The 21235-nt window shown below is 45.7% G+C and overlaps 2 protein-coding genes across 5 annotated transcripts in view; both read right to left on the bottom strand.

Moving 5' to 3' along the window:
* Positions 1–1197, bottom strand: part of CCNT2 (cyclin T2) — a 50958-nt gene extending 49761 nt beyond the window's left edge. For 3 of the 4 annotated variants that reach the window (XM_075829202.1, XM_075829201.1, XM_075829203.1), the window contains exon 1: positions 966–1196. In XM_075829202.1, coding sequence (XP_075685317.1) covers positions 966–1123 — 158 coding nt within the window. In that variant the 5' untranslated portion in view covers positions 1124–1196. Of the gene's footprint in view, positions 1–965 lie in introns of all 4 variants that reach the window. The other variant, XR_012849459.1, reaches the window with a different exon arrangement.
* An 8488-nt stretch (positions 1198–9685) lies between these two features.
* ACMSD (aminocarboxymuconate semialdehyde decarboxylase) overlaps positions 9686–21235 on the bottom strand; it is a 33870-nt gene continuing 22320 nt past the window's right edge. The window contains exons 4-10 of the mRNA XM_075829194.1: positions 20722–20771; positions 19138–19374; positions 16864–16957; positions 15139–15234; positions 14576–14748; positions 12016–12114; positions 9686–10118 (exon numbers count right to left, since the gene is read on the bottom strand). Coding sequence (XP_075685309.1) covers positions 10056–10118; positions 12016–12114; positions 14576–14748; positions 15139–15234; positions 16864–16957; positions 19138–19374; positions 20722–20771 — 812 coding nt within the window. The 3' untranslated portion in view covers positions 9686–10055. The remainder of the gene's footprint in view (positions 10119–12015; positions 12115–14575; positions 14749–15138; positions 15235–16863; positions 16958–19137; positions 19375–20721; positions 20772–21235) is intronic.

Genomic DNA, 21235 nt, shown 5'->3' with positions numbered 1-21235 from the left:
TATGACATCTTAATAAAAAAAAAAAAAAACACATCCAATATTCAGCAAGACAATATCAAATATTGGGATGTAATCCCACCGTCTCTGACAACCAGGACTGGGACAGCTGGTGGGTGGGACGGTACTCAATGTACCCCAAACCTTTTGCATTATAGGATGAAATGAAATAAAGGATCTACACAGCAGTGTGTGGGGAAGGGCGCCCAGTAGTGAACCCTACTAATCATTTAAAGCTCTGTAATAAATTACAATATTTATCTTACGGAGGTCTCCCCTAATTGCAAAAAAAACAACTTATGAAACTATAGTCGTAAGTCAGAAACCTCCAGCTGTTGTAAAACTACAATTCCCAGCATGCCATGACAGCCAGAGGCTTTGTTACTGCAGCAAAACGCAGCCGGGGAATGCTGGGAATTGTAGTTTCACAACAGATGGGGTGTCGAAGGAGGCGGACCACTGCGATAACCTGGTGCAAAAACTCTGCACTGACTGCATAAAATCATTAAATAAAGCTCATTTAAAAAAATCAATGGTGAAAATCCGAAGAGCCTTTTTTATATACGTTTAAAATAAAAAATAAAAATATATAAAAATCTGAAGAAAAATATAAATAATTATCGAAATATTGAATTATTGGAGCTTCTATTTTATTTCCGGCCTTTGCCTCAATAATTTGTAAGGCTCAACGGGCACAGAGCAGGTGAGGGGTCCCCTGAGGTATCAGGCCCCAGTGTGTGAGGACCAGGGAGGAGGCCTCAGTTGCCGGCACACTCAGCCATGTTCTCAGCGGGCTGAGCCGGGGACAAAGAGCCCAACAGACGCCTCCTCCCTGCCCCACGCGGTCACCCGGACTACACCATACAACCGCCTCCACTCCAGTCCCCCTGAGCCGCCGCCGCCTTAGCACTCGGCATGGCAGGCTTCCCGGCCGGCACTAGGCCCCAGATGACTGACAAGAAGGATACACATTGAGCCGCTGACCCATGTCCTGGATGAGATTGGCAGCTTGTTGCCGGTACGAGAGTTCCTTGTCGGCCTCCACCCCACAGCGCCTCGACGGGCTGCTGTCCAGCTGCTCCCGGGTGAAGAACCAACGAGAATCCGGCTCTCGGCATTCCGCCATCACCGTCTGCCGCCGAACCCCAGTGCGTCACAATCACCGGAACTGACGTAAGGCTGAGCCGGAAGCGCTTCCCCTCACGTGACCCGGTCGTCAGCCTCTTCTCTGTGTGTAAGCGCAGCGCTGCCTCACCGCTCCGAATACATAGCAACCCCTAGCAACAGGACACGACCACGCCCACTGGGAGGAGTTACGTCTGCATTTACATAAGAAAGCAGTTCCGTGTGCCGGGCTGAGGGCAGGCAGCGGTCCCGTCCTGGCGTCAGTGTGTGGGCTGTGTGATTACATTACATGCTGCTGTCCGGCTAGTGTGCTTCTGGGGGGTCCAGGAGGTGTTGCCACCATTGTATTATTAATGACGGTGTGGTCTTATCTGCCGGGAGACGTGTCCTTGGATGCCCTTTTCATGATTGGCAGCTCAGGGGTCAGATGTAGCACACGAGGCTTCCCAAGGTGCCCGGAAGATGTCATATTTGCAAAATCTTCCTTTGGCCAAATTCACATGATGTGTATTATCTGCGATGTGTATTATCTGTGGGAAATCCGCAGCGTAATACAGCACCAGCAAAGTAAATGAGCCCTCAAGTAATCTCTACACATTGCAGAATTTTTCCTCCAGTGAATGGGCGGGCGCTGCATATTTTAAAATCCGCATCAAGTCAATTTATCCTGCGTTTCCTCAGAATTGTATCTAACGAGTCTGTAAAGAAACACACGGATTTCCGCATCAAAATGTAAAAGTCGCACCATCGAAGTGTAACTAGACGTTTGTCATAGTGACATGTCGTAAGTTTTGTATTGGTGGGGGTCCGAGCACTGAGACCCCCACCAAGCGCTGAAACTAAGCCCCAGAAGCACCGTGTGAGCGCTCAGCCGCTTCGTGTCTGTTCGACTTTTTCCGGAGTGCGGGATCATAGACTTTCTATTGGGCCTGTACTCCGATACATTGATTTCTGAAAAAAGCCAAATAGACACGAAGCAGCTGAGCGCTCACACGAGCATTTCTGCCGCTTCGTTTGAGCGATTGGTGGGGGGTCCCAGTGCTCGGACCCCCACCAAACAAAACTTCTGACATGTCAGGAGTTCGTCAAACGTTTAATTACACATTAACCCCTTCCCGTCGTAAACAACTTTCAGATTTAAATTTTCGTTTTTTCCTCCCCACCTTCCAAAAGCCATAACTTTTTTTATTTTTCCGTCAATCTATTCCTATGAGGGCTTGATTTTTGCGGGACGAGTTGTAGTTTTTCGTAGTACCATTTATTGTGCCGTATAATGTACTAGGAAACGGGAAAAAATTCCTCCGTTGTTTTTTTGCGCTTAGTTTTTACGGAATTCACCGTGCAATTAAAACAACATGTTAACTTTACTCTGCGGGTCAATACGATTACGGCGATACCAAATATATATAGTTTTTTCTATATTTTACTATTTTTACAAGTAAAGAACTAAGTGTAAAAAATAAAATGTACTTTGTGTCGCCAAATTCTGAGAGCCATAACTTTTTATTTTTCTGTTGATAAAGGCCTCATGCACACGACCGTAGCCATATGCACGGCCGTGATTTTCGGGTCGGTCGGCCGGCTGCGGACTGTCAGCCGCGAGCCGCCCGCAAATCGCGAGACATGGCCGCGGCAATTATTTTAAATGAGCCCGGCCCGCAGAAGACGGCCATAATAAGACATGCCCGTTCTTTCTGCGGTGCGGGCTCCCGGGCCATGCACGGACCGTAAAAACTACGGTCGTGTGCATGGCCCCATAGAAATTAATGGGGCCGCAATTCTCCCGTGGATTTTTGGGGAAATTGCGGCCGCAAAAGTGGTATGAGGGCTTTTTTTTTGCGGGATCAGCTGTAGTTTTTAATGATACAATTTTAGGGTTCCTGCGACGTTTTGATCACTTTTTATTTCATTTTTTGCGGGAGATGTGACGAAAAAATAGCGATTCTGCCGTTTACAATTTATATTTTTTTACCATGCGGGTTAAATAAGGATATATTGTAATAGTTCAGACTTTTACGGATGCGGCGATATTAATTATGTTTATTTATTTTGTTTTTTTACTATGCTCTAGTGGGAAAAGGTTTTTTTTTTAACTTAATTTTAATACTTTTTTTTACATAAAAAAACAACTTTATTTTACAAATTTTTACTTTTTTTTTTTTATTAGTCCCCCCCCCTAGGGGACTTCAATCTGCGATCGTTGGATCGCTTGCACAATATACTGAAATACCAATGTATTGCATTATATCGTCTTTCTGACAGGCTTCTATTAAGCCCTGCCAGAGGCCGGGCTTAGTAGGAGCACAAAGATGGCGGACCTGGGGGCCTTCATTAGGCCCCCAGGCAACCATCGCCACACCGCGATTGCATTGCGGGGGGTGCGATGAGCTGCTGGGGGGTGGTCGTCCCCCTCTTTCTAACTATTTAAATGCCGTGGTCGCTACTGATAGCGGCATTTAACGGGTTAAATGAGCGGGATTGCGATCCCGCTCGTTACTCTGAAGTGTCGGCTGTAACATACAGCCGACACCCGCATCGTATGGAGCGGGTTCACTTCTTGAGCCCGTTCCATACATCCCCTACCCGGCTATGATGTATTGATACGTCATATGTCGGGAAGGGGTTAAAGAGGCTCTGTCACCAGATTTTGCAAGCCCTATCTGCTATTGCAGCAGATAGGCGCTGCAATGTAGATTACAGTAACGTTTTTATTTTTAAAAAACGAGCATTTTTGGCCAAGTTATGACCATTTTCGTATTTATGCAAATGAGGCTTGCAAAAGTACAACTGGGCGTGTTGAAAAGTAAAAGTACAACTGGGCGTGTATTATGTGCGTACATCGGGGCGTGTTTACTACTTTTACTAGCTGGGCGTTGTGTATAGAAGTATCATCCACTTCTCTTCAGAACGCCCAGCTTCTGGCAGTGCAGACACAGCCGTGTTCTCGAGAGATCACGCTGTGACGTCACTCACAGGTCCTGCATCGTGTCAGACGAGCGAGGACACCGGCACCAGAGGCTACAGATGATTCTGCAGCAGCATCGGCGTTTGCAGGTAAGTCGATGTAGCTACTTACCTGCAAATGCTGATTTTGCTGCAGAATCAACTGTAGCCTCTGGTGCCGACACGATGCAGGACCTGTGAGTGACGTCACAGATCTGCACTGCCAGAAGCTGGGCGTTCTGAAGAGAAGTGGATGATACTTCTCATCAGAACGCCCAGCTAGTAAAAGTAGTAAACACGCCCCGATGTACGCACATAATACACGCCCACTTGTACTTTTACTGTAAACACGCCCAGTTGTACTTTTGCAAGCCTCATTTGCATAAATACAAAAATGGTCATAACTTGGCCAAAAATGCTCGTTTTTTAAAAATAAAAACGTTCCTGTAATCTACATTGCAGCGCCGATCTGCTGCAATAACAGATAGGGGTTGCAAAATCTGGTGACAAAGCCTCTTTAAGTGCAGATTTTACCTGTGGAATTACCTGTGTATGTTTACACAGGGTGGATATGCAGTGTTAGGGTATGTGCACACACACTAATTACGTCCGTAATTGACGGACGTATTTCGGCCGCAAGTACCGGACCGAACACAGTGCAGGGAGCCGGGCTCCTAGCATCATAGTTATGTACGATGCTAGGAGTCCCTGCCTCGCTGCAGGACAACTATCCTGTACTGTAATCATGTTTTCAGTACGGGACAGCAGTTCCACGGAGAGGCAGGGACTCCTAGCGTCGTACATAACTATGATGCTAGGAGCCCGGCTCCCTGCACTGTGTTCGGTCCGGTACTTGCGGCCGAAATACGTCCGTCAATTACGGACATAATTAGTGTGTGTGCACATACCCTTAAAGTACACATGGTATCTACCCTGGTCGCCGTATCTAATCCTGGCCAAAAAACTGCACCAAATTTCAGTTTTTCAGCCGGAATGTCCACTGCGGTAAACTGCATGTAAAAAATAAGTTTCATACTTTCGAATCAGTTGCGACGCGTTCCTCTGACGTCCTGCAGCCCGGCCTCCTGGGATGACGTTTCATTCCATTTGATGGCTGCAGCGGTCACATGGCATGTCATCCCAGGAGGCGGCCTGGACGAAACACAAAATTCTGTGTAAGTATAAGATTTATTTATTTTTCTGAGTTGCTTTTCCACCGCAAAAAAACGCAACCTCTGCTATTTGTTGCAGGTTTTACCTCCCGATTGAATTCAATAGGGAAAAACTGCAACAAAAAAACAGCGATTCCAAAAATACAATTGGACATGCTGCGGATTAAAAAAACGCACCGCAGGTAAATTTCTTAGCGTTTTATCTGCTTATCATTTAGGCAGCGTGTGAAGGAGATTTGTTCAAATATCACCCGCTCTGCCGCTACTGTATTATGCTGTGGATTTTCCGCAACTAAATTTGTTGTGGAAAATTCGCAGTGTTTACGCTTACCCTTTATCTGCGGCTTTCATGCAGATTTTCTCGTGTGCGTTTGGCCTTAGGTTGATGCGGCAGAAATTTCTGCGACTGAAAATCGGTTACATTTATCTAAATGGAACTTGCAGAAATCCCTGCACCGGCTGCAAAAACAGATGAACGGAACTGATTTTCATTCGCCGAAATTTCTGCAACAAAATCTGTCGCATGTGAATCCACCCTAAAGGCCCTTTTACACGGGGCAATTATTAGGCAAATGAGCGTTCACAGAACACTCGATCACAATCATTGGGCAACGATCAGTCGATGCACGTGCAAATGCTGGTTCATCGGCTGATTGTAACGTTTATGCAGCCTAGAATATTGTCGTTGTCGGCAGCGCATGTGTAAACAGGGAGACGCGCTGCCGACATGAAAGAAATGTATGAGGACGAGCGATCAGAGTAACGAGGGCTCGTCCCCATACTAGCTGCTTGTAAAAGGAGCAAACGTGCGTTGCTATTAGCACTCGTTGTTACGGCCAAAATGGGCCGGTGTAAAAGGACCTTTGGGCAATGACGGCTGATCGCCGGAGGTTTTTTTTTGTTTAATAGACAAAGACCAGCAAATAATATAGAGACGGATACAATGTAGGAAGTCACATCAATAATCCTCCGCAGCCATCGTCGTAATTTGGTAATACTAAGGGGTTGTGTTGCATCATTACGTTGATTGTCAGGAAGGATCGCTGGCGTCCCTCCGCTTCATTATAAGAAATAATGGCGCCAATCAAGACGAGCCGCACAAATGCTGTATATTTAACCTTTCAATTAAGAAATAATTGGTGATTTGGAGACGTAATTGCTGATTTGGGATAAATAGAGATGTATGAAAACATCACAGCAGCTGTCATTGTGTAACACGCTGCAAACCAGCAGACACTGAGCGCTAAAATGTGATAGGGGTAAATGCTGCCAAATTGTCATCACTAACCACTTATCCCGTTATCTGTTACCATACCATCGATTATGAATCAACACCCAAATCTTTAGAGTGATTTTTATGTAAATTAAACTTATTTATTCTGCAAATTTCCAAATTCTATTACTGTTCCTCACGATTTTCAACATCTATGCTTGCTGTCATCCGGATGCTGAAAAGCCATTCTGATGATGTCCAGCTGATACAGTTGTCCAAAAAGACGCCACCAAGACGAGGATCCTCACTCCCAACTTCCACATGTTTTACAATCTGCCCAACGATAAGGCTGGATTCACACGAGCATGTTCGGTCCGTAAAGGACGGAACGTATCTCGGCCGCAATTCCCGGACCGAACACAGTGCAGGGAGCCGGGCTCCTAGCATCATAGTTATGTACGACGCTAGGAGTCCCTGCCTCGCTGCCGGACAACTGTCCCGTAATGTAATCATGTTTTCAGTACGGGACAGTAGTTCCACAGAGAGGCAGGGACTCCTAGCGTCGTACATAACTATGATGCTAGGACCCCGGCTCCCTGCAGTGTGTTCGGTCCGGGAATTGCGGCCGAGATACGTTCCGTCCTTTACGGACCGAACATGCTCGTGTGAATCCAGCCTTACTCCCATGCATCTAAAATAAAAATGTAACAACTTTGCAAATTGTGTAAATATCAACTGTTTTGTGTCTGCAGCTCCTATGCAGATCATGTGTCTCCATGGTTACGGACTACATAAAACCCTGTGTAGTGTGGTCTTTTAGTCATGGTTTACTCCACTTCCTCTGCCATCCTCTTCTTGTTTACCTACAGACAGTGGAATAAGGCTTCATGCACATGACCGTGCATTTCCGGCCGTAATTGCGCATTGTATAGAGCACATGCTATAGTATGGGCCAATGCACAGAACCGGGACCGCAAAAAAAAATAGGACATGTCATTATATGATCCGCAATTGCAGACCGGGCTCATTGAAGACAATACACATCTTGAGGTTGCACGGTCTGTGGTTGCGGACGGCCCGCGGATGACACTCCGCGGCCAGTTCGTGCCAACCACTACGGTCATGTGCATGAGGCCTAAGAGGAAAGGGAGTGACACATGACTGCAGGATCAGACTACACAGGGTTGGTTTGTAGTCTGGTAACATGATAACACATAGGTCTGCAAAGGAGCTGTAAACCCAAAATGGTAGGTGCAAAAAAAAAAAAAAAATTTGGTTTCAAATGTGAACATACCCTTGAAGTACCATCATTGTGATGATTATCATTTCTGGGCATGGTCAGCGAAATCATTACATCTTTGGCTGAAATGCCACGAAAAACAATGGAGCTGCAGAAAATAGCTGCATCTGTGATAAATATTGTGCATTTAAAAGGAAGTTCCATGTGAATTCTTCCCTGATATCAGGATGTCTGAAGCCATTGCTGTCTCTTCTGGGTGCATGGAGTGGTTGCATAGCAACAGTCCACGCACGCCCTGAGTGACTACCACAGATCCCTATTGCCCTGAGATCTCTGCAGCTACCAAGTGGTCGCTCTGCCCCTTGTAGATTCTGTACATTTATTGCCATACAGTCATGTGTCTTTCTCCCTAGAGCTGAGCCAGGCGCCAAGTAATGACACGCTTCCTGCTATGGGAAACCCAACAATATGGTGGCTGGAAACAGATCAGACTATTGAATTAAATGGGTTAGATTTGTCTGGAAGAGAAGAGAAGTATAATGATGGGGGGTTAGGACGATTTATTACAATACTGGACTTTACCTTTAATTTAAACCTGAGCTGGAGTCTTTACTACGACGCGAGTTCATCATACATTTGCGCCATTAGTTTGGTAATGAGATGAGACATACATTTCAGTTCCAGAGTTGTCGGTCGCTTGTCCACATGTAGCGGAATTGCGGATGGAAAATACGCAGCAGCAACATGGGTGAGATTTAACAAATCTCACCCACACGCTGTGTACGTATTTTTAGGACCGCAGCATGTTAATTCCTGCTGCGGAAAGTGGCCAGAATTGCTGCGATTTCAGAGGAGATGTCGCCATCCCCCAATATTGAGAAAAACGCAGCAAAATCTGCACCATTTCCTGCCGTAAAAACAGGAAATGGTGCGGTTTTTCCGCAGCGGAAATCTTGCTAGTTTCTGCGGAATTGCAGCAGAAGTTTTCTGCAGCAATTCCGTTACGTGTGGACAAGCCCTTAGATCGAAAAAGTGCATTGCATTTCATGGACCATATATTCCGATGTAAAAGCGCCATTTTTCGGCCATGCATTGATCAATATGTGGTTTCTGATGTCTTTTCGTCAAATTCGAAGTGGGAAATTTTTGGAACTGGTAATTCTACTTCAAGGTGTCACCGCCCCGGAGTCTGCTCAGTGCTGACCCCTATGACACATTACACAAGGGCTTTTCTTATGCAGATGACCCGTTGTAGTTGTGCTAATATGACATAGTCAGTAAGGCAGCGTCTATTCATGAGGGATTCTTGATAAGATTTTGTTTCTCAGGACTAGTTTTAGATGTGCAAGCATACAATAAAGGAGAATGAAATAGACTACACTATTCCAAGTGTCCGAGGCAATGGAAGCCGGATGGAAACAGGACAATAGTGTTTAACAGAACCGTGAAGACATTTATCGGTAATCTATCAATTAAGCTTAATCGTTGTATAAATAAAAAGTTCTTCAACTTTCTAATTTAAGTTTTGTTTCAATTCCTCAACATTTTCAAGATATGTGTTTGCTGTCAGTGAATGAGAACACTCTTAGCTAGAAAGGTTCTCAGCTAAGTGGATACAATCGTATCCAGTCTAGACTGATACATTGTAACAAATTACCTGAGGTGTACGGTATGCAGCCGCTGCTGATGTGTTTATCTCACAGAGCATTATCTAGACTGATACATTTAGGGCATATGGACGTCATAGAGGGGGGTCCCCGCTCTGGCACACTTGGCGCATTCATGAATTACATGGACGCCATTCATTTGACAGAAATCACTGGCTTCCCCAGGGATAACGGCCGATCGCTGGGAGGGTGGCGAAGGGGTTGTAGAACAGTCAGACCCATGGTGATCTGCTGATCGCTGCTCAATCTTTAAAAGGGTTTATCTTCATTAGACAACCTCTTTAATGATCTAAATTGTAAAGTTGGTCTTATAAATGTTAGACAAATCTAAATTTACATATTTTTTATTGGTTTCTTGCAAACACCCACTCAGTGTTATCTCCTCATTGTCATTTCTGGTTTCCCACTTAACGTTGTTTACCAAACAGTAAGAAACTTGTGATTTGCGGCAGGAAAAGAAGCCTTCAGGCAATGCTCAGGCTCTGCGCTGGTTTCATAGCCGTAGGCATCGTGCTCGACATCAGCAAGTACGCAAGGTTTTTATGATGTAGCAGAGCTAGGTCTGCTACAATTTATCATGATATTTTGTTAGCTGTGTTTGTTTCCCATAGGACTGCAGGTAAATCTACTGAGTTATGTATATGAGTTGTGGTGAACCGCCAGGTAAGAAGGCGTCCGTGTTCCCGAGCAGAATTCTGTCATTCAAATTTTGTTCTGTCAAGTCCAAGAAAATTTAGAGCATTTTCAGCCAAAAGCTTGTCCTGGAAAAAAACCCCACAAAAAATGTAAATACATGAATTGTTATAATAATAATCGCAGCAACAACAATAATAATAATAATAATAAAGTGTATATATCCCACCTAAAATATTGATACGCCCTTACTAGGTTTCAAAGAGGATCTGTCACCCGTTTATTAATTCCCTATCTCCTAACTAATCTAATATTCGCTATGATGCTGATAACTACAGTGTGATTTGTTTTAAAAAAAACTTTTATTATTTTAAAAATTATGAGCAGTTTTCTAAATATGCAAATGTGGCACACATAACGAACACTGATGCACATGGAAGTGAAATGCATTAAATACGGTCCGTTTTTTGCGGACGCATAATGGACACGCTCGTCTGAATCCGGCCTAAGACTGTGCTTTCCTGTTTTGCCACCTGACATGGTTGAGAAGGTTGTCCCAAGTTTTGCCTGCTTACAGTCATTCTAAGGGTCTGTTCAAACAACGTTTTTTTCACGCTGATTTTGACGCAGAAACAACGCCAGAATCAGTTACAAAAAGTGCCCAAAATCGCCCCTCATTTATTTTAATGGGAGGCAAAGGCCTTTTATTTTCCCCTTTTGACCATTCTCGGAAAAAAAAAGCGGCCTGGTCTTTCTTGGAGTAGTTTCCACCTCTGACCTTCAATTGAAATTAATGGGAGGCAGAAAGAAAAGTGGCGCTCGTTAATAGCGTTTTTTTGCTGCGGTTTCTTCATGTCCATCAATACAAAGAGAACACCCTTAAAAAAAAAAAAAAAAAGCGTTTAAAAATGCTGCCATTTGAAAATCTGCCTCAAAATCTGTCTGACAAAATATGCTGTGGGAACTGCATTCCTAAGACAGATCCTTCTGAATTATAATGTGTTCGAATATGGCCATATGAAAATCTGTCATACCCAGGGCCGGCCTCAGGGGTGTCCGACCTGTGCCATTGCACAGGATGCATCCCTCCAGAAGGTGGTAGGCGGCGCTGGGCTGGCTCCCATCCCCTGCTTGTTCCAGAAGTGCCCGGGCCCGGCAACTCACCAGCTGTTTTTTCGCCTGGGCGCTTCTTCACTCAGTGGCGTCACTACCGCTGTAGAAGCCATAGCGGCTGCTAGCTGCGACACTGGACATGTTGGCGCCCGTGCCGCCGTCGGGACGGACCCCGACCAAGGACGGCGGCGCTGCTAGCGACGCCACTATAGCAGAGCAGGGAGGTATCGTCCTGCTCTGCTGCCTACTCCTGCCACTGTAGCTCCCTGAAGGAGCGGAATTCCCGTGTGGCCGGGGATTCCGCTCCTGGACGGAGCGCTCGATGTCTCTGTCCATAAATGGACACAGACGACAGGGGCTTCTCCTGGAGTGGAATCCCCGATCAATTTTCTTTTGCACCAGTTTTGATAATCTCCCTGTACGCTACATGCACATGTTGGTGCGTTTTTTAAGGGTTTTTCAGATGCGTTTTTTTATGTTTTGCTGCGTAAATCGCAGCGTTTTCATGCTGCAGGTTTTGCTGCATATTTCTCTATAACTAGGGAGATAGAATTCGCAAGCGGGATAAATTGACATGCCACGGTTTCGAAAATACGCACAGCGGGTTAATTTATGTCCCGAAAATTACCGCAGCATGGACACGAGATTCCCTGGAATCTTATTGACTATGCTGGTACCGTATTGCACTGCGGTTCTGCCGCACGCAAATACGTGCGGCAAAACTGCACGTAATCTGCATTGTGTGCATTAACCCTAAAGTTCTTTACCCAGCAGAGGACAATGAGCACAGGCGAAAGCTATTCCCATTATAATGGAATATGACGTGAGCTTCACTCTGAGGCATGGTGGGACATTTAGAATAACAAAAGGTTAGGAGATCAGTAGTAAATATATTTGAGTAAAATCCTTTACCTTTAGATTTTTATCAAAGTTTTCCATTGACTCAATTAGAAGTCCAGGTTTATTTTCACCAAGGGGGAAGGGATAGTCAGTTCCCAGCAGCACTTTGTCCTGAAAGTGATAAATAAAAATAAATATATATTTCTCTTTTTTTAGATGACATAGAGCGGGCGATCTTTTTACCTGGAGAGGTTTAAGTAGGTTGTTGGCCGATTTCTATATTGCTTCTTCTGCTTGTGGAGTTTCAAGCTGTGAGCCCAGTTGGTGTTCTCTGTAAGGCTGGGTTCACACGTGGCGGAATTTCACTTAAATTCCGCTGCGGACACTCCGCAGCGTTAATCCGCAGCGGAGCCGTTTGTCCATTGACTTACACTTTAATTTAGCAGTGTTCGTTTAGACGAGGCGTAAAATTCCGCTGCGGAGCATAGGCTGCGGAGCGGAATTTGGTGTCCGCAGCATGCTCTGTCTGTTGCGGAGCAGTGGCGGACTCATGGCGGAATTTCTCCATTGACTTCAATGGAGATTCTAAGTTCCGCAATGAAGTCCGCAGCTGTCATGCACATGTTATGTGTGCTGCGGATGCGTCTTGCTTTTTTGCCATGACATTTCTTCATTCTGGCTGGACCTATGTATTTCTAGGTCTACAGCCAGACTGAGGAAGTCAATGGGGCTCCCGTAATGACGGGAGCGTTGCTAGGAGACGTCTGTAAATAGTCACTGTCCAGGGTGCTGAAAGAGTTAAGCGATCGGCAGTAACTGTTTCTGCACCCTGGATAGTGACTACCGATCACAATATACAGCAACCTGTAAAAAAATATAAGTTCATACTTACCGAGAACTCCCTGCTTCTGTCTCCAGTCCGGCCTCCCAGGATGACGTTTCAGTCTAAGTGACGGCTGCAGCCAATCACAGGCCAAGCACAGGCTGCAGCGGTCACATGGACTGCCGCGTCATCCAGGGAGGTCGGGCTGGATGCCGAAAGAGGGACGCGTCACCAAGACAACGGCCGGTAAGTATTAAATTCGTTTACTTTCACTAGGGAAAGTGCTGTCCCTTCTCTCTATCCTGCACTGATAGGGAGAAGGGAAGCACTTTTCCCGCAGTCCGCAGCAGCTAGTCCGCATCAATTTACTGCACATTTTGTGCAGATCCGCAGCAGAATCTGCAACGCAGATTCTGTGCGGCATTGATGCGGACAGTTGCGGAGGAAATCCGCCACGTGTGGTCATGCCCTAAAGCTGCACTCTCCCCCTCACTTCTCTCTAGCCTGTCTTCTCCCCCCTCTCCCTGTGCAAACTGTGATTTCTTAGGAAAGGAATCTGCTTAAAAATTTCTAAGGAGGTTTGCAACGTTTTCCGCTGTATAGGCATAGAGTGGAATACGTCACCCGAACCCCCAGGGCAGAGCGATACCTGAAGTCCCGTGCCCAGGTAACCTCCTGACATCACTGCCCATGCACAGTGAGATCAGGAACTTTACAATGATGGAGTCATCGCCCAGAACATTGGAAGTGCTTTGGTCAGGGATTCCGACGCTAATGAAGCTTTACAATTCCAGGGTCACCAAGCACAGAAAGCAGCGTTCTGCCCTGGGACCCCAGCCCTGGAAACGCACCATCATGGACAGTGATGTCAGGAGCTTCCCCTGGGCCGGAATCTCTTTTTCAGAGTGCTACCTGATTCTCTTTCTGGGGACTCCGGTCCCGGGAACCTCCCCTACGTATACGTTTAATGTATACCTGTGACGAATGCCTAACAGTGGCACCCATAGGCTCCCATGTCAAAAAAACGTAAACAGTGCAGTATACTTTTTTTTGTGGGCTCCCTCAAAAAATTAAAAAAAGGTATACTGATGCATACCAGATCGACGGAGGCCAAAAGGACACTCTCTTGGCCTCAGTCGGGCTATTGGAGCCTTATGGACACATTTATTGTGTACGTCAGTAGCTTTCCCGACGTATACAATAAACGTAGTTCAGAAATGCGATGTGAAGAGTTCCTAACCTGCTCTGACCACAGATGCCTCAGGAGTAGGTTAGCAAAAAGAATAGGAGGAATACATGACTGCAGGATCAGACTACACACAGTGTTTGTTTGTAGTCTGTAACCATGGAGCTGCTAGAGCAAAGGTGAACTAAACCTTTAAGGCATGCTGTGGACTTTACAACTCCTGGCGTTTGCATGGCATTTTTCTCCTATTGACTTCAACTTGGAAAAAAACTTGAGGTTTGAGAACCATGAGGTACCACCATTCTGGTTTCCCAGAGATTTTCAGGGACATGCAACATGCAGGATCTGTTGCATTTTTTTGTGGTGCAGCAGTGTTGTTGCTTTGTGCTGCTCCAGTATTGCCACGTGTGAACTTGCAGCTGCACTTCCACTCACCTGTATAACACATGAGAAGGCGTTGTATTACGGCTCCATAAGCCAGCTGCATATATAGATCCCGGCACTGCATCCCCCTCACAGGGCCCAATCCCTTCTTTGGCGCTTAATATACAGCATTCATGTGGAGCTGTAATACGGCCGTGTGACTAAAGCCAAAGATGTCCTCCAGTCTCCAGATAACTTACCTCTCCTATTATGTCCACAAGGAGTTCTAATGCCTGAGGATCGTGTACCAAAGAGTCTGTGTAAAAAGAACCAAGGTACTTCTGAGGAGGGATTGTATTGTTAATAGCGCAGAGATCAGGGCGCACATTGAAGCCATGATTAATGCGACCAACTGTGAATGGGAAGGCTCCACCTGCAAAACACACACAATGAGTTGAAGCACATGTCTCGTAGCGGTCATAACACTATATGTCGCAACCATTGGGTGATGCCTACTGCTATTCTTTTAGCTCTGCTACATGAGGGCACAGAAATGCTCAGTGACTCCAGCTTAGCTGCATTGTCTAATGGGAGCCTCAGGTAGTCTGAAATCCTCCTCCTATCTTATCACTGGATGTATAGTAGGCAGCAGCCTTACCTGGTCCCACCATCTACTCTGCAGTATAGCAGTGGCTCTCTAGCTGTTGCAAAACTACAACACCCATCATGTCCTGACAGCCAGTTGATCATACCCCAACAGCCTATTAGGACATGGTCCGACTTTGAGAGCCATAAGGGAACATGTCATAACCAGGTGACCTACCTCCATGAGCAAAGCAGACTCTAAGTTTTGGGAACTTTGCGAATATCCCGCCCATAATCATACAGCATATGGCAGTAGTCGTCTCCGCTGGCATTCCTAACAAAGCAGCACAGAGTAAAGTTATATTCTCATCAGAGATTCCTATATTTCTATTTCTTATAACAGTCTATACAAAAAGCTTGTTTACTGAACATAACATGTCATTCCGATTCTAACATCAGCCCAGGGATTAAAAATCGGAGTCTCGTAACCTAACCCAGACCTACAACATGAGGTATGAGGCAGAGCTGGGGTACCTTGAGCCCTCTGTACAGGTATACAGAGGTGCATGTCTGCTTTGAATTGCTCCATAACCTCTGCTGTTAAAGGGGGTGTCCAGGATTAGAAAAAATTCTGATTTCTAGCGCCACACCTGTCCATGGGTTGTGTCTGGTATTGCAGGTCAGCTTTATGGAATTAAAGGGGACTAAGCTGCAATACCAAACACAACCTGTGAAAAGGTGTGCCACTGTTTTTGGAAGAAATTAGCCATGTTTTCTAATCCTGGACAATGCCTTTAGCGTGAGTGCACACAGGGGGTATATACTGTGTAAAAGTATACAGCATACTTGTCCTGGAAGCAGCAGGAAATTCCACCCGAAAAACCGCACCAAATTGTGGTCCAGTTTTTCGGGGAGAATCTCCGCTTCGGAAATACTGCTAGAAAAAATAAGTTAATTCCCCGTTCTGCGTTCTCATAGCGACGCGTCCCTCTGCTCTGTGTACAGCCCGGTCTCATGGGATGAAGCTGCAGCCCATGTGACCGCTGCAGCCTTTGATTGGCTGCAGCAGTTACATGGGATGAAACGTCATCCCAGAGACCGTGCTGAATTCAAGACAGAGGGTCGCGTTGCATGGAACCTTTTTATTATTTTTAAATTATATATTTTTATATTTTTTTCGGGCGGAATCGCAGCTTTTCCGCCACAAAAAACACAACGTTTGCCTATTTGTTCCGCAGCGTGTGGATGAGATTTGTTTGAATCTCACCCACTCTGCTGCTACTGTAATGAGCTGTGGATTTTCCACAATGGAATCCGTTGTGGATAATCCGCAGTGTTTACGCTACGTGCGTCCCCTCCCTTAAAGAGGCTGTTTGGCTTCTAAAACATATTTTCAATTACCCTGCTAAGGAATTCTGAACTAATAGGGGGGGGGGACCCCTGTTCAGGACCCCCATCTCTTAGTCAAACTGGAGAGCTGCGACAAAGAGCATATATGTGAATTACACGGACGGCCAATTGATATGAATGAGTAATGTGAATAGCGCAGTCGACTACGGTATTAATTCCATCAAACCGACGGAACCCTTACACAACGGTGCCAAACGTAAACCATTTGCACCGGATCCGTCACCATTTAAATCAATGGGGATGCGAACCTATGGTTTCCATTTGTTTCAGTCCGGATTCCGTTCATGGGTTCCCCTGACGGAAAGCTCAGACGGAACCCCTGAACGGAGTCCTGACATTTAAGCTTTTTATCGGATTAATACTTCACGGGGATTCTCCAATGTATAACTCCAATGGAAGCACCGGACATACATCGCTGTATAGACATACAGTGGTAAATGTCTCCCATAGGCTTCCATATTTGCAATGTACCTCTGTATTGGAAAGCGCAGCCTTTATGTATTTTGTCGAAGACTTGAAATAATCAAAAGACCCAATAACTACAAATACTAACCCACCAGCCAGGGAAGCCAGTATTTCGACATCCTCCCATCCATGTGCATGTCCCAGGGGTGGACAAAAATGGAACAATTTAATTCTTCAGCAGCCTGAAACAGATATAGACAGATAACGATAAATATTTGTCAGAACTGTCGTAGTCTGTGACTTTGTAAATCATTGCTTGGCTTGCGGCATATTTCCTAGTAGTAAGCAGCATTTGTAGCCACTAGATGTTGCTGTTGCTATGTGGATGAATATACAGTAGTCGATGTTGCAGTATCTTTGTAGAAAACATTTATCAAGTGTGACCCCTGCGGGTAGAATGGGGGTACTGCAATGTTTGTAGTTGTCTGGTCTGTAAAAGGTACAGTGTCTAAGCAACCTCCCCGGTCTCTGGGAGCAGGCTGCAGGACTGGTCACGGACACAGGATTTAAGATACAAGATAGTCACGAATACAGGATACCAATAGGTAACAGACTCAGGTTGCAGGATACGGAACCTTCGCAGGATAACACTAAGTTTGTACAACTTTGCTCAGGCACTGGGGAAAGGGGCAGAGTTACTTAAAAGGACCAGGGTGTGCAGGGATAGGGTGGGGGCAATTTTACTGGTGCGCGCTGGCCCTTCAAGAACGGCCACGCATGCGCACCCTACGGGACAGTCTGGGAGAGGAGGCAGAGCGCGCCAGTGTTCGTGGGAAGGGAAATGCGGGCGCGGATGCACAGTCCAGCGGTCGCGGCTGCCAGTAAGAGGGGGATGCCGGCGGACAGCGGCCGTGGGCATTACAGTATATGGCTTAAGTTTTGAGACTGTGGGCCATTAAAAATGTCACCAATTCTTTATTTTTAAAAGGGTTGGCCCATTTGGACAATCCCTTTTCTAAATACAACCCACTGGCGATCAGCTGATCACTGTGGGTACAGCAGCTAAAACCCCCCTGATAACACCTGCACTGGGGTCCATATTTCTCTGCAGCGTTTATAAGTGGCATTCAGCCACACTTTTCAGCGGCCCTCCGATCTGGTTAATAGAGGGAGGGTCTGTATCTGAATGTACTCACCTCTCAGCGCTCCAGCACCATCTCTTCTTCCATTCCAGCCGCCAGAGTGCATGACCACGTGGCCAATCAGAATGAAGGGCGGCAGATTTAAAGCGTTAATGCACTGGCCTCAGTGCCAGTTATTGTTGTATATTACACTAGTCTGGTCTGCTTACCTGGATCTGCCTGACCACCATTACCTGAACCTTGGTTCGTCTGACTACACTCACATTTACTCGTCTGTATACCTAAATCTGTCTGACCCGTCTGAGCACTCGTGTGCTTGACTACGCTCCTGAACCCATTTTGCTTGGTTCCACACTGGTTCCTAAATGTTATATGGGGTATCAACCCCCAGCTAGAGAGGGGAGTGCTGTAGGTGAATTCTGCCGTCTGGCTTGTTCTTTCCCTGGGTATCGCAGGATCTACATCAATACAGTCCCTCTGTGGAGGAAAGGTCCCTCTGTAAAATCCATATGCATATTATATATCAACCACTTTTGTACAATCCTGGCCGAATCAAGGCATTAGCCAGGATTGGTGTTTACACAGATCAGTATGAGGCATAAGGGGGTTTTACACAGGACGATTATCGGGCAGACAAGCGTTCATATAACGCTTGTTGCCGATAATTGCCCTGTGTAAACAGGGCAGCGATCCGCAGATGAATGAGCAAACGCTGGATCATCTGCTGGTCGTATCGTTTAAAAAAAGTTAAATATTATCGTTGTCGGCAGCACATGTGTAAACAGAGAGACGCGCTGCCGACATGTAATAATGTACGGGGACGAGCGATCAGAGTAACAACCACTCGTCCCCATCCATAGCTCCGTGTGAAAGGAGCAAACGAGCACCGATCAACGATGTCACAGTGATCATCGTTCGCTGCATCGGCCAATTATCGGCCGGTGTAAAAGGCCATACTTTTGAGCTAGTGGTGTGTGACATCATGGCAGCAAGACATAGTAATTGACCTAAAAATTGACCAACTTTGGAAATTAATTCACTGGTTTCTGAGCTCATTATATTCCCTACTGGCTCTGGTTATTGCATGTCTTTATGCCAAGCACTGTGCAGTAATTTGGAAGAAGTAAAACTTACCCTCCCAGAATGCAGTACAACAGGGAGAATTTCATTATAGAAGGTTAACTAAGCTGTTAGGGGTGTGTCTGTCGACAAGCTGTTGACTGGTTCTAACAGCAACCAACTAAATGCTTATGTTTCTTATTAGTTGAAGGACTACTTACTGCATAAACAGGGTAGAGTTCTGTTGAGTCAAGTTCCCACTGATTAACATGAGAGCCAATCTGAACCCCTGGGAACCCCAGTTCTTCCACACAACGATGCATTTCTTGCACTGCCAGCTCTGGACTTTGCATCGGCAATGTTCCAAGCCCAACAAATCTCTTTGGATGCTTCCTGACCACAGCTGCCAAGTCATCATTTAGGTAACGGGACAGGTCTAAGGTGTCTTGCGGCTTTGCCTGGTAAGAGAGATCACAGTGTCATGAAATTAACATTCTTTTCCACAAAGCCTATCATATTAAAAAGATTGCTTCTTCTTTAAGGTACATCAGCAGCTAAAAATTATATCCTAGCTCCAATGGTTTATTTATACGGACTCGGTAGGTTTCCTTTGTAGGTCCCATTGAAAGGTAAACAATAAAGGTTCCTAGTCACTGACAGCAAGCAGAGATCTTGAAAATGGTGCCGAATTAAAACAAAAAGGCGCATGAGTAAATTCAAGAACTTTTCTTTGTTATAACCGGGAAACCCTATACTGTATAAACAAAGTTTGAGATCTCAGACGGTGGTTGTACTGATAGTTAAAAACCATGGTTTTGCCTTCTTAAAAGGTTGTCAGGTTTAAAAAATCCTATTAGGACCCTTTTCAATCAACCAGGGCAGAGAGTGGCTACAAAGATCATTTCTCCCTCTGGAGGACCCAATCACGATGATGCATTTCACTGACAGCCTGTTGATTTCAATGGGCACCTGTAATGACAGGGATAGGGAAACAGACAAGTGAGCCCTAATCTACCCGCCACTCAATCCCTGCCTACTTGCAACGACCCGCCCTAGGCGACGGGGTACAACTGGGCGACGGTCCCTACACTCAGTAAGTGCACGACAGACAACCGGACAAGGAAACACAGAACAAAGGGAAACGGGGCAGTTGCCCATGGCAACACCGTGAGCAACAAGAATAGTAAACTAGCTGAGTCAAACCAGGAGAGTACGAGGTGCCAAACGCAGAGCAGGAGAGTAGTGAACAAGCCGAGTCAAACCAGGAGTGTACGAGGTACCAAACGCAGAGCAGAAGAGTAGTCAGTAAGCCAGGGTAAATACGAAGCAGCGACAAGTAGTTCAAGAAGCTGCAGCAGGGCCAGGAAACCAACAGAGAAGAATCACAAGCAAGGAGGAACAGGAAAGGCAGGTATAAATAGACAGAGGGCTCCGTCTGGCCAGGCTGTGATAGGCTCTCCCACTCCTAAGCCTGCCATCCTGAGTGGTGGAAGATGGAGTCAGTCTCACAGACATAGAAGCAGGTGCAGACTGATTACCTATGGGCGTGGATACAGAAGCTGTGCCTGGCAGATCCTTAACAGCACCATGCAATGCTTTATTTCGCCTGTGGGGGTGCTGCAGAGGAATTGAACACTTGCTGCCACAGCTGGTTATTGGCCCCACAGCGGATTGCTGGTTGTTCCAGCAGCAGGACACCCTGTGGTCAGCTTATCATCAGGGACACATCTAACAAAAAGACGTTGTCAAAACTGAACAACCCCACAAATATCCAGATTTTTTGTGAATAGCATTGTAAGACTTACCCAATAGCTGAACATTACTGGGACAGTGGACAGAGCTTGTACAGTCACACCTGTCCAAGAGAAAGAATCGTATTTTATCCTACAGAGAATAAATGTTAAAATTAATGTGCCCCCTAGGACATGCCCAAACCATGTTTGCGGGGAGGAGAAGAGCACACCAACAATAGCCCCTGTCCTTTGAGCCCTGGTGAAACGACTGACCCAGACACCAGGGACGACCTGCTCATTTACCTCATGTACTGCTGGAAATGTGACTCTATGGGGACCAAGGTGATCATACTTATGCTGACCATAGGGTTTAACTAGAAATATTTCTTTTTTATGGTCAATAATTTGTTAAAAGATGATGGAGTTTTTAGCAGACCTTAAAGGGGATGTATAATCATAAATTACATAGTATTTATTAGGTCTTTATTATAAAACTTATTTTTTTATGTTATAATATCATAATATCTTGAAACACAATAGGCTGTGTAGATTTGGGCAGGTTCAGCAGCGTCATCTCATGATCATT

The sequence above is a fragment of the Rhinoderma darwinii genome, chromosome 6, assembly GCF_050947455.1.
Source record: "Rhinoderma darwinii isolate aRhiDar2 chromosome 6, aRhiDar2.hap1, whole genome shotgun sequence".
Taxonomy (NCBI): Eukaryota; Metazoa; Chordata; class Amphibia; order Anura; family Rhinodermatidae; genus Rhinoderma; species Rhinoderma darwinii.
This window is presented reverse-complemented; position numbering and strand designations above follow the sequence as displayed.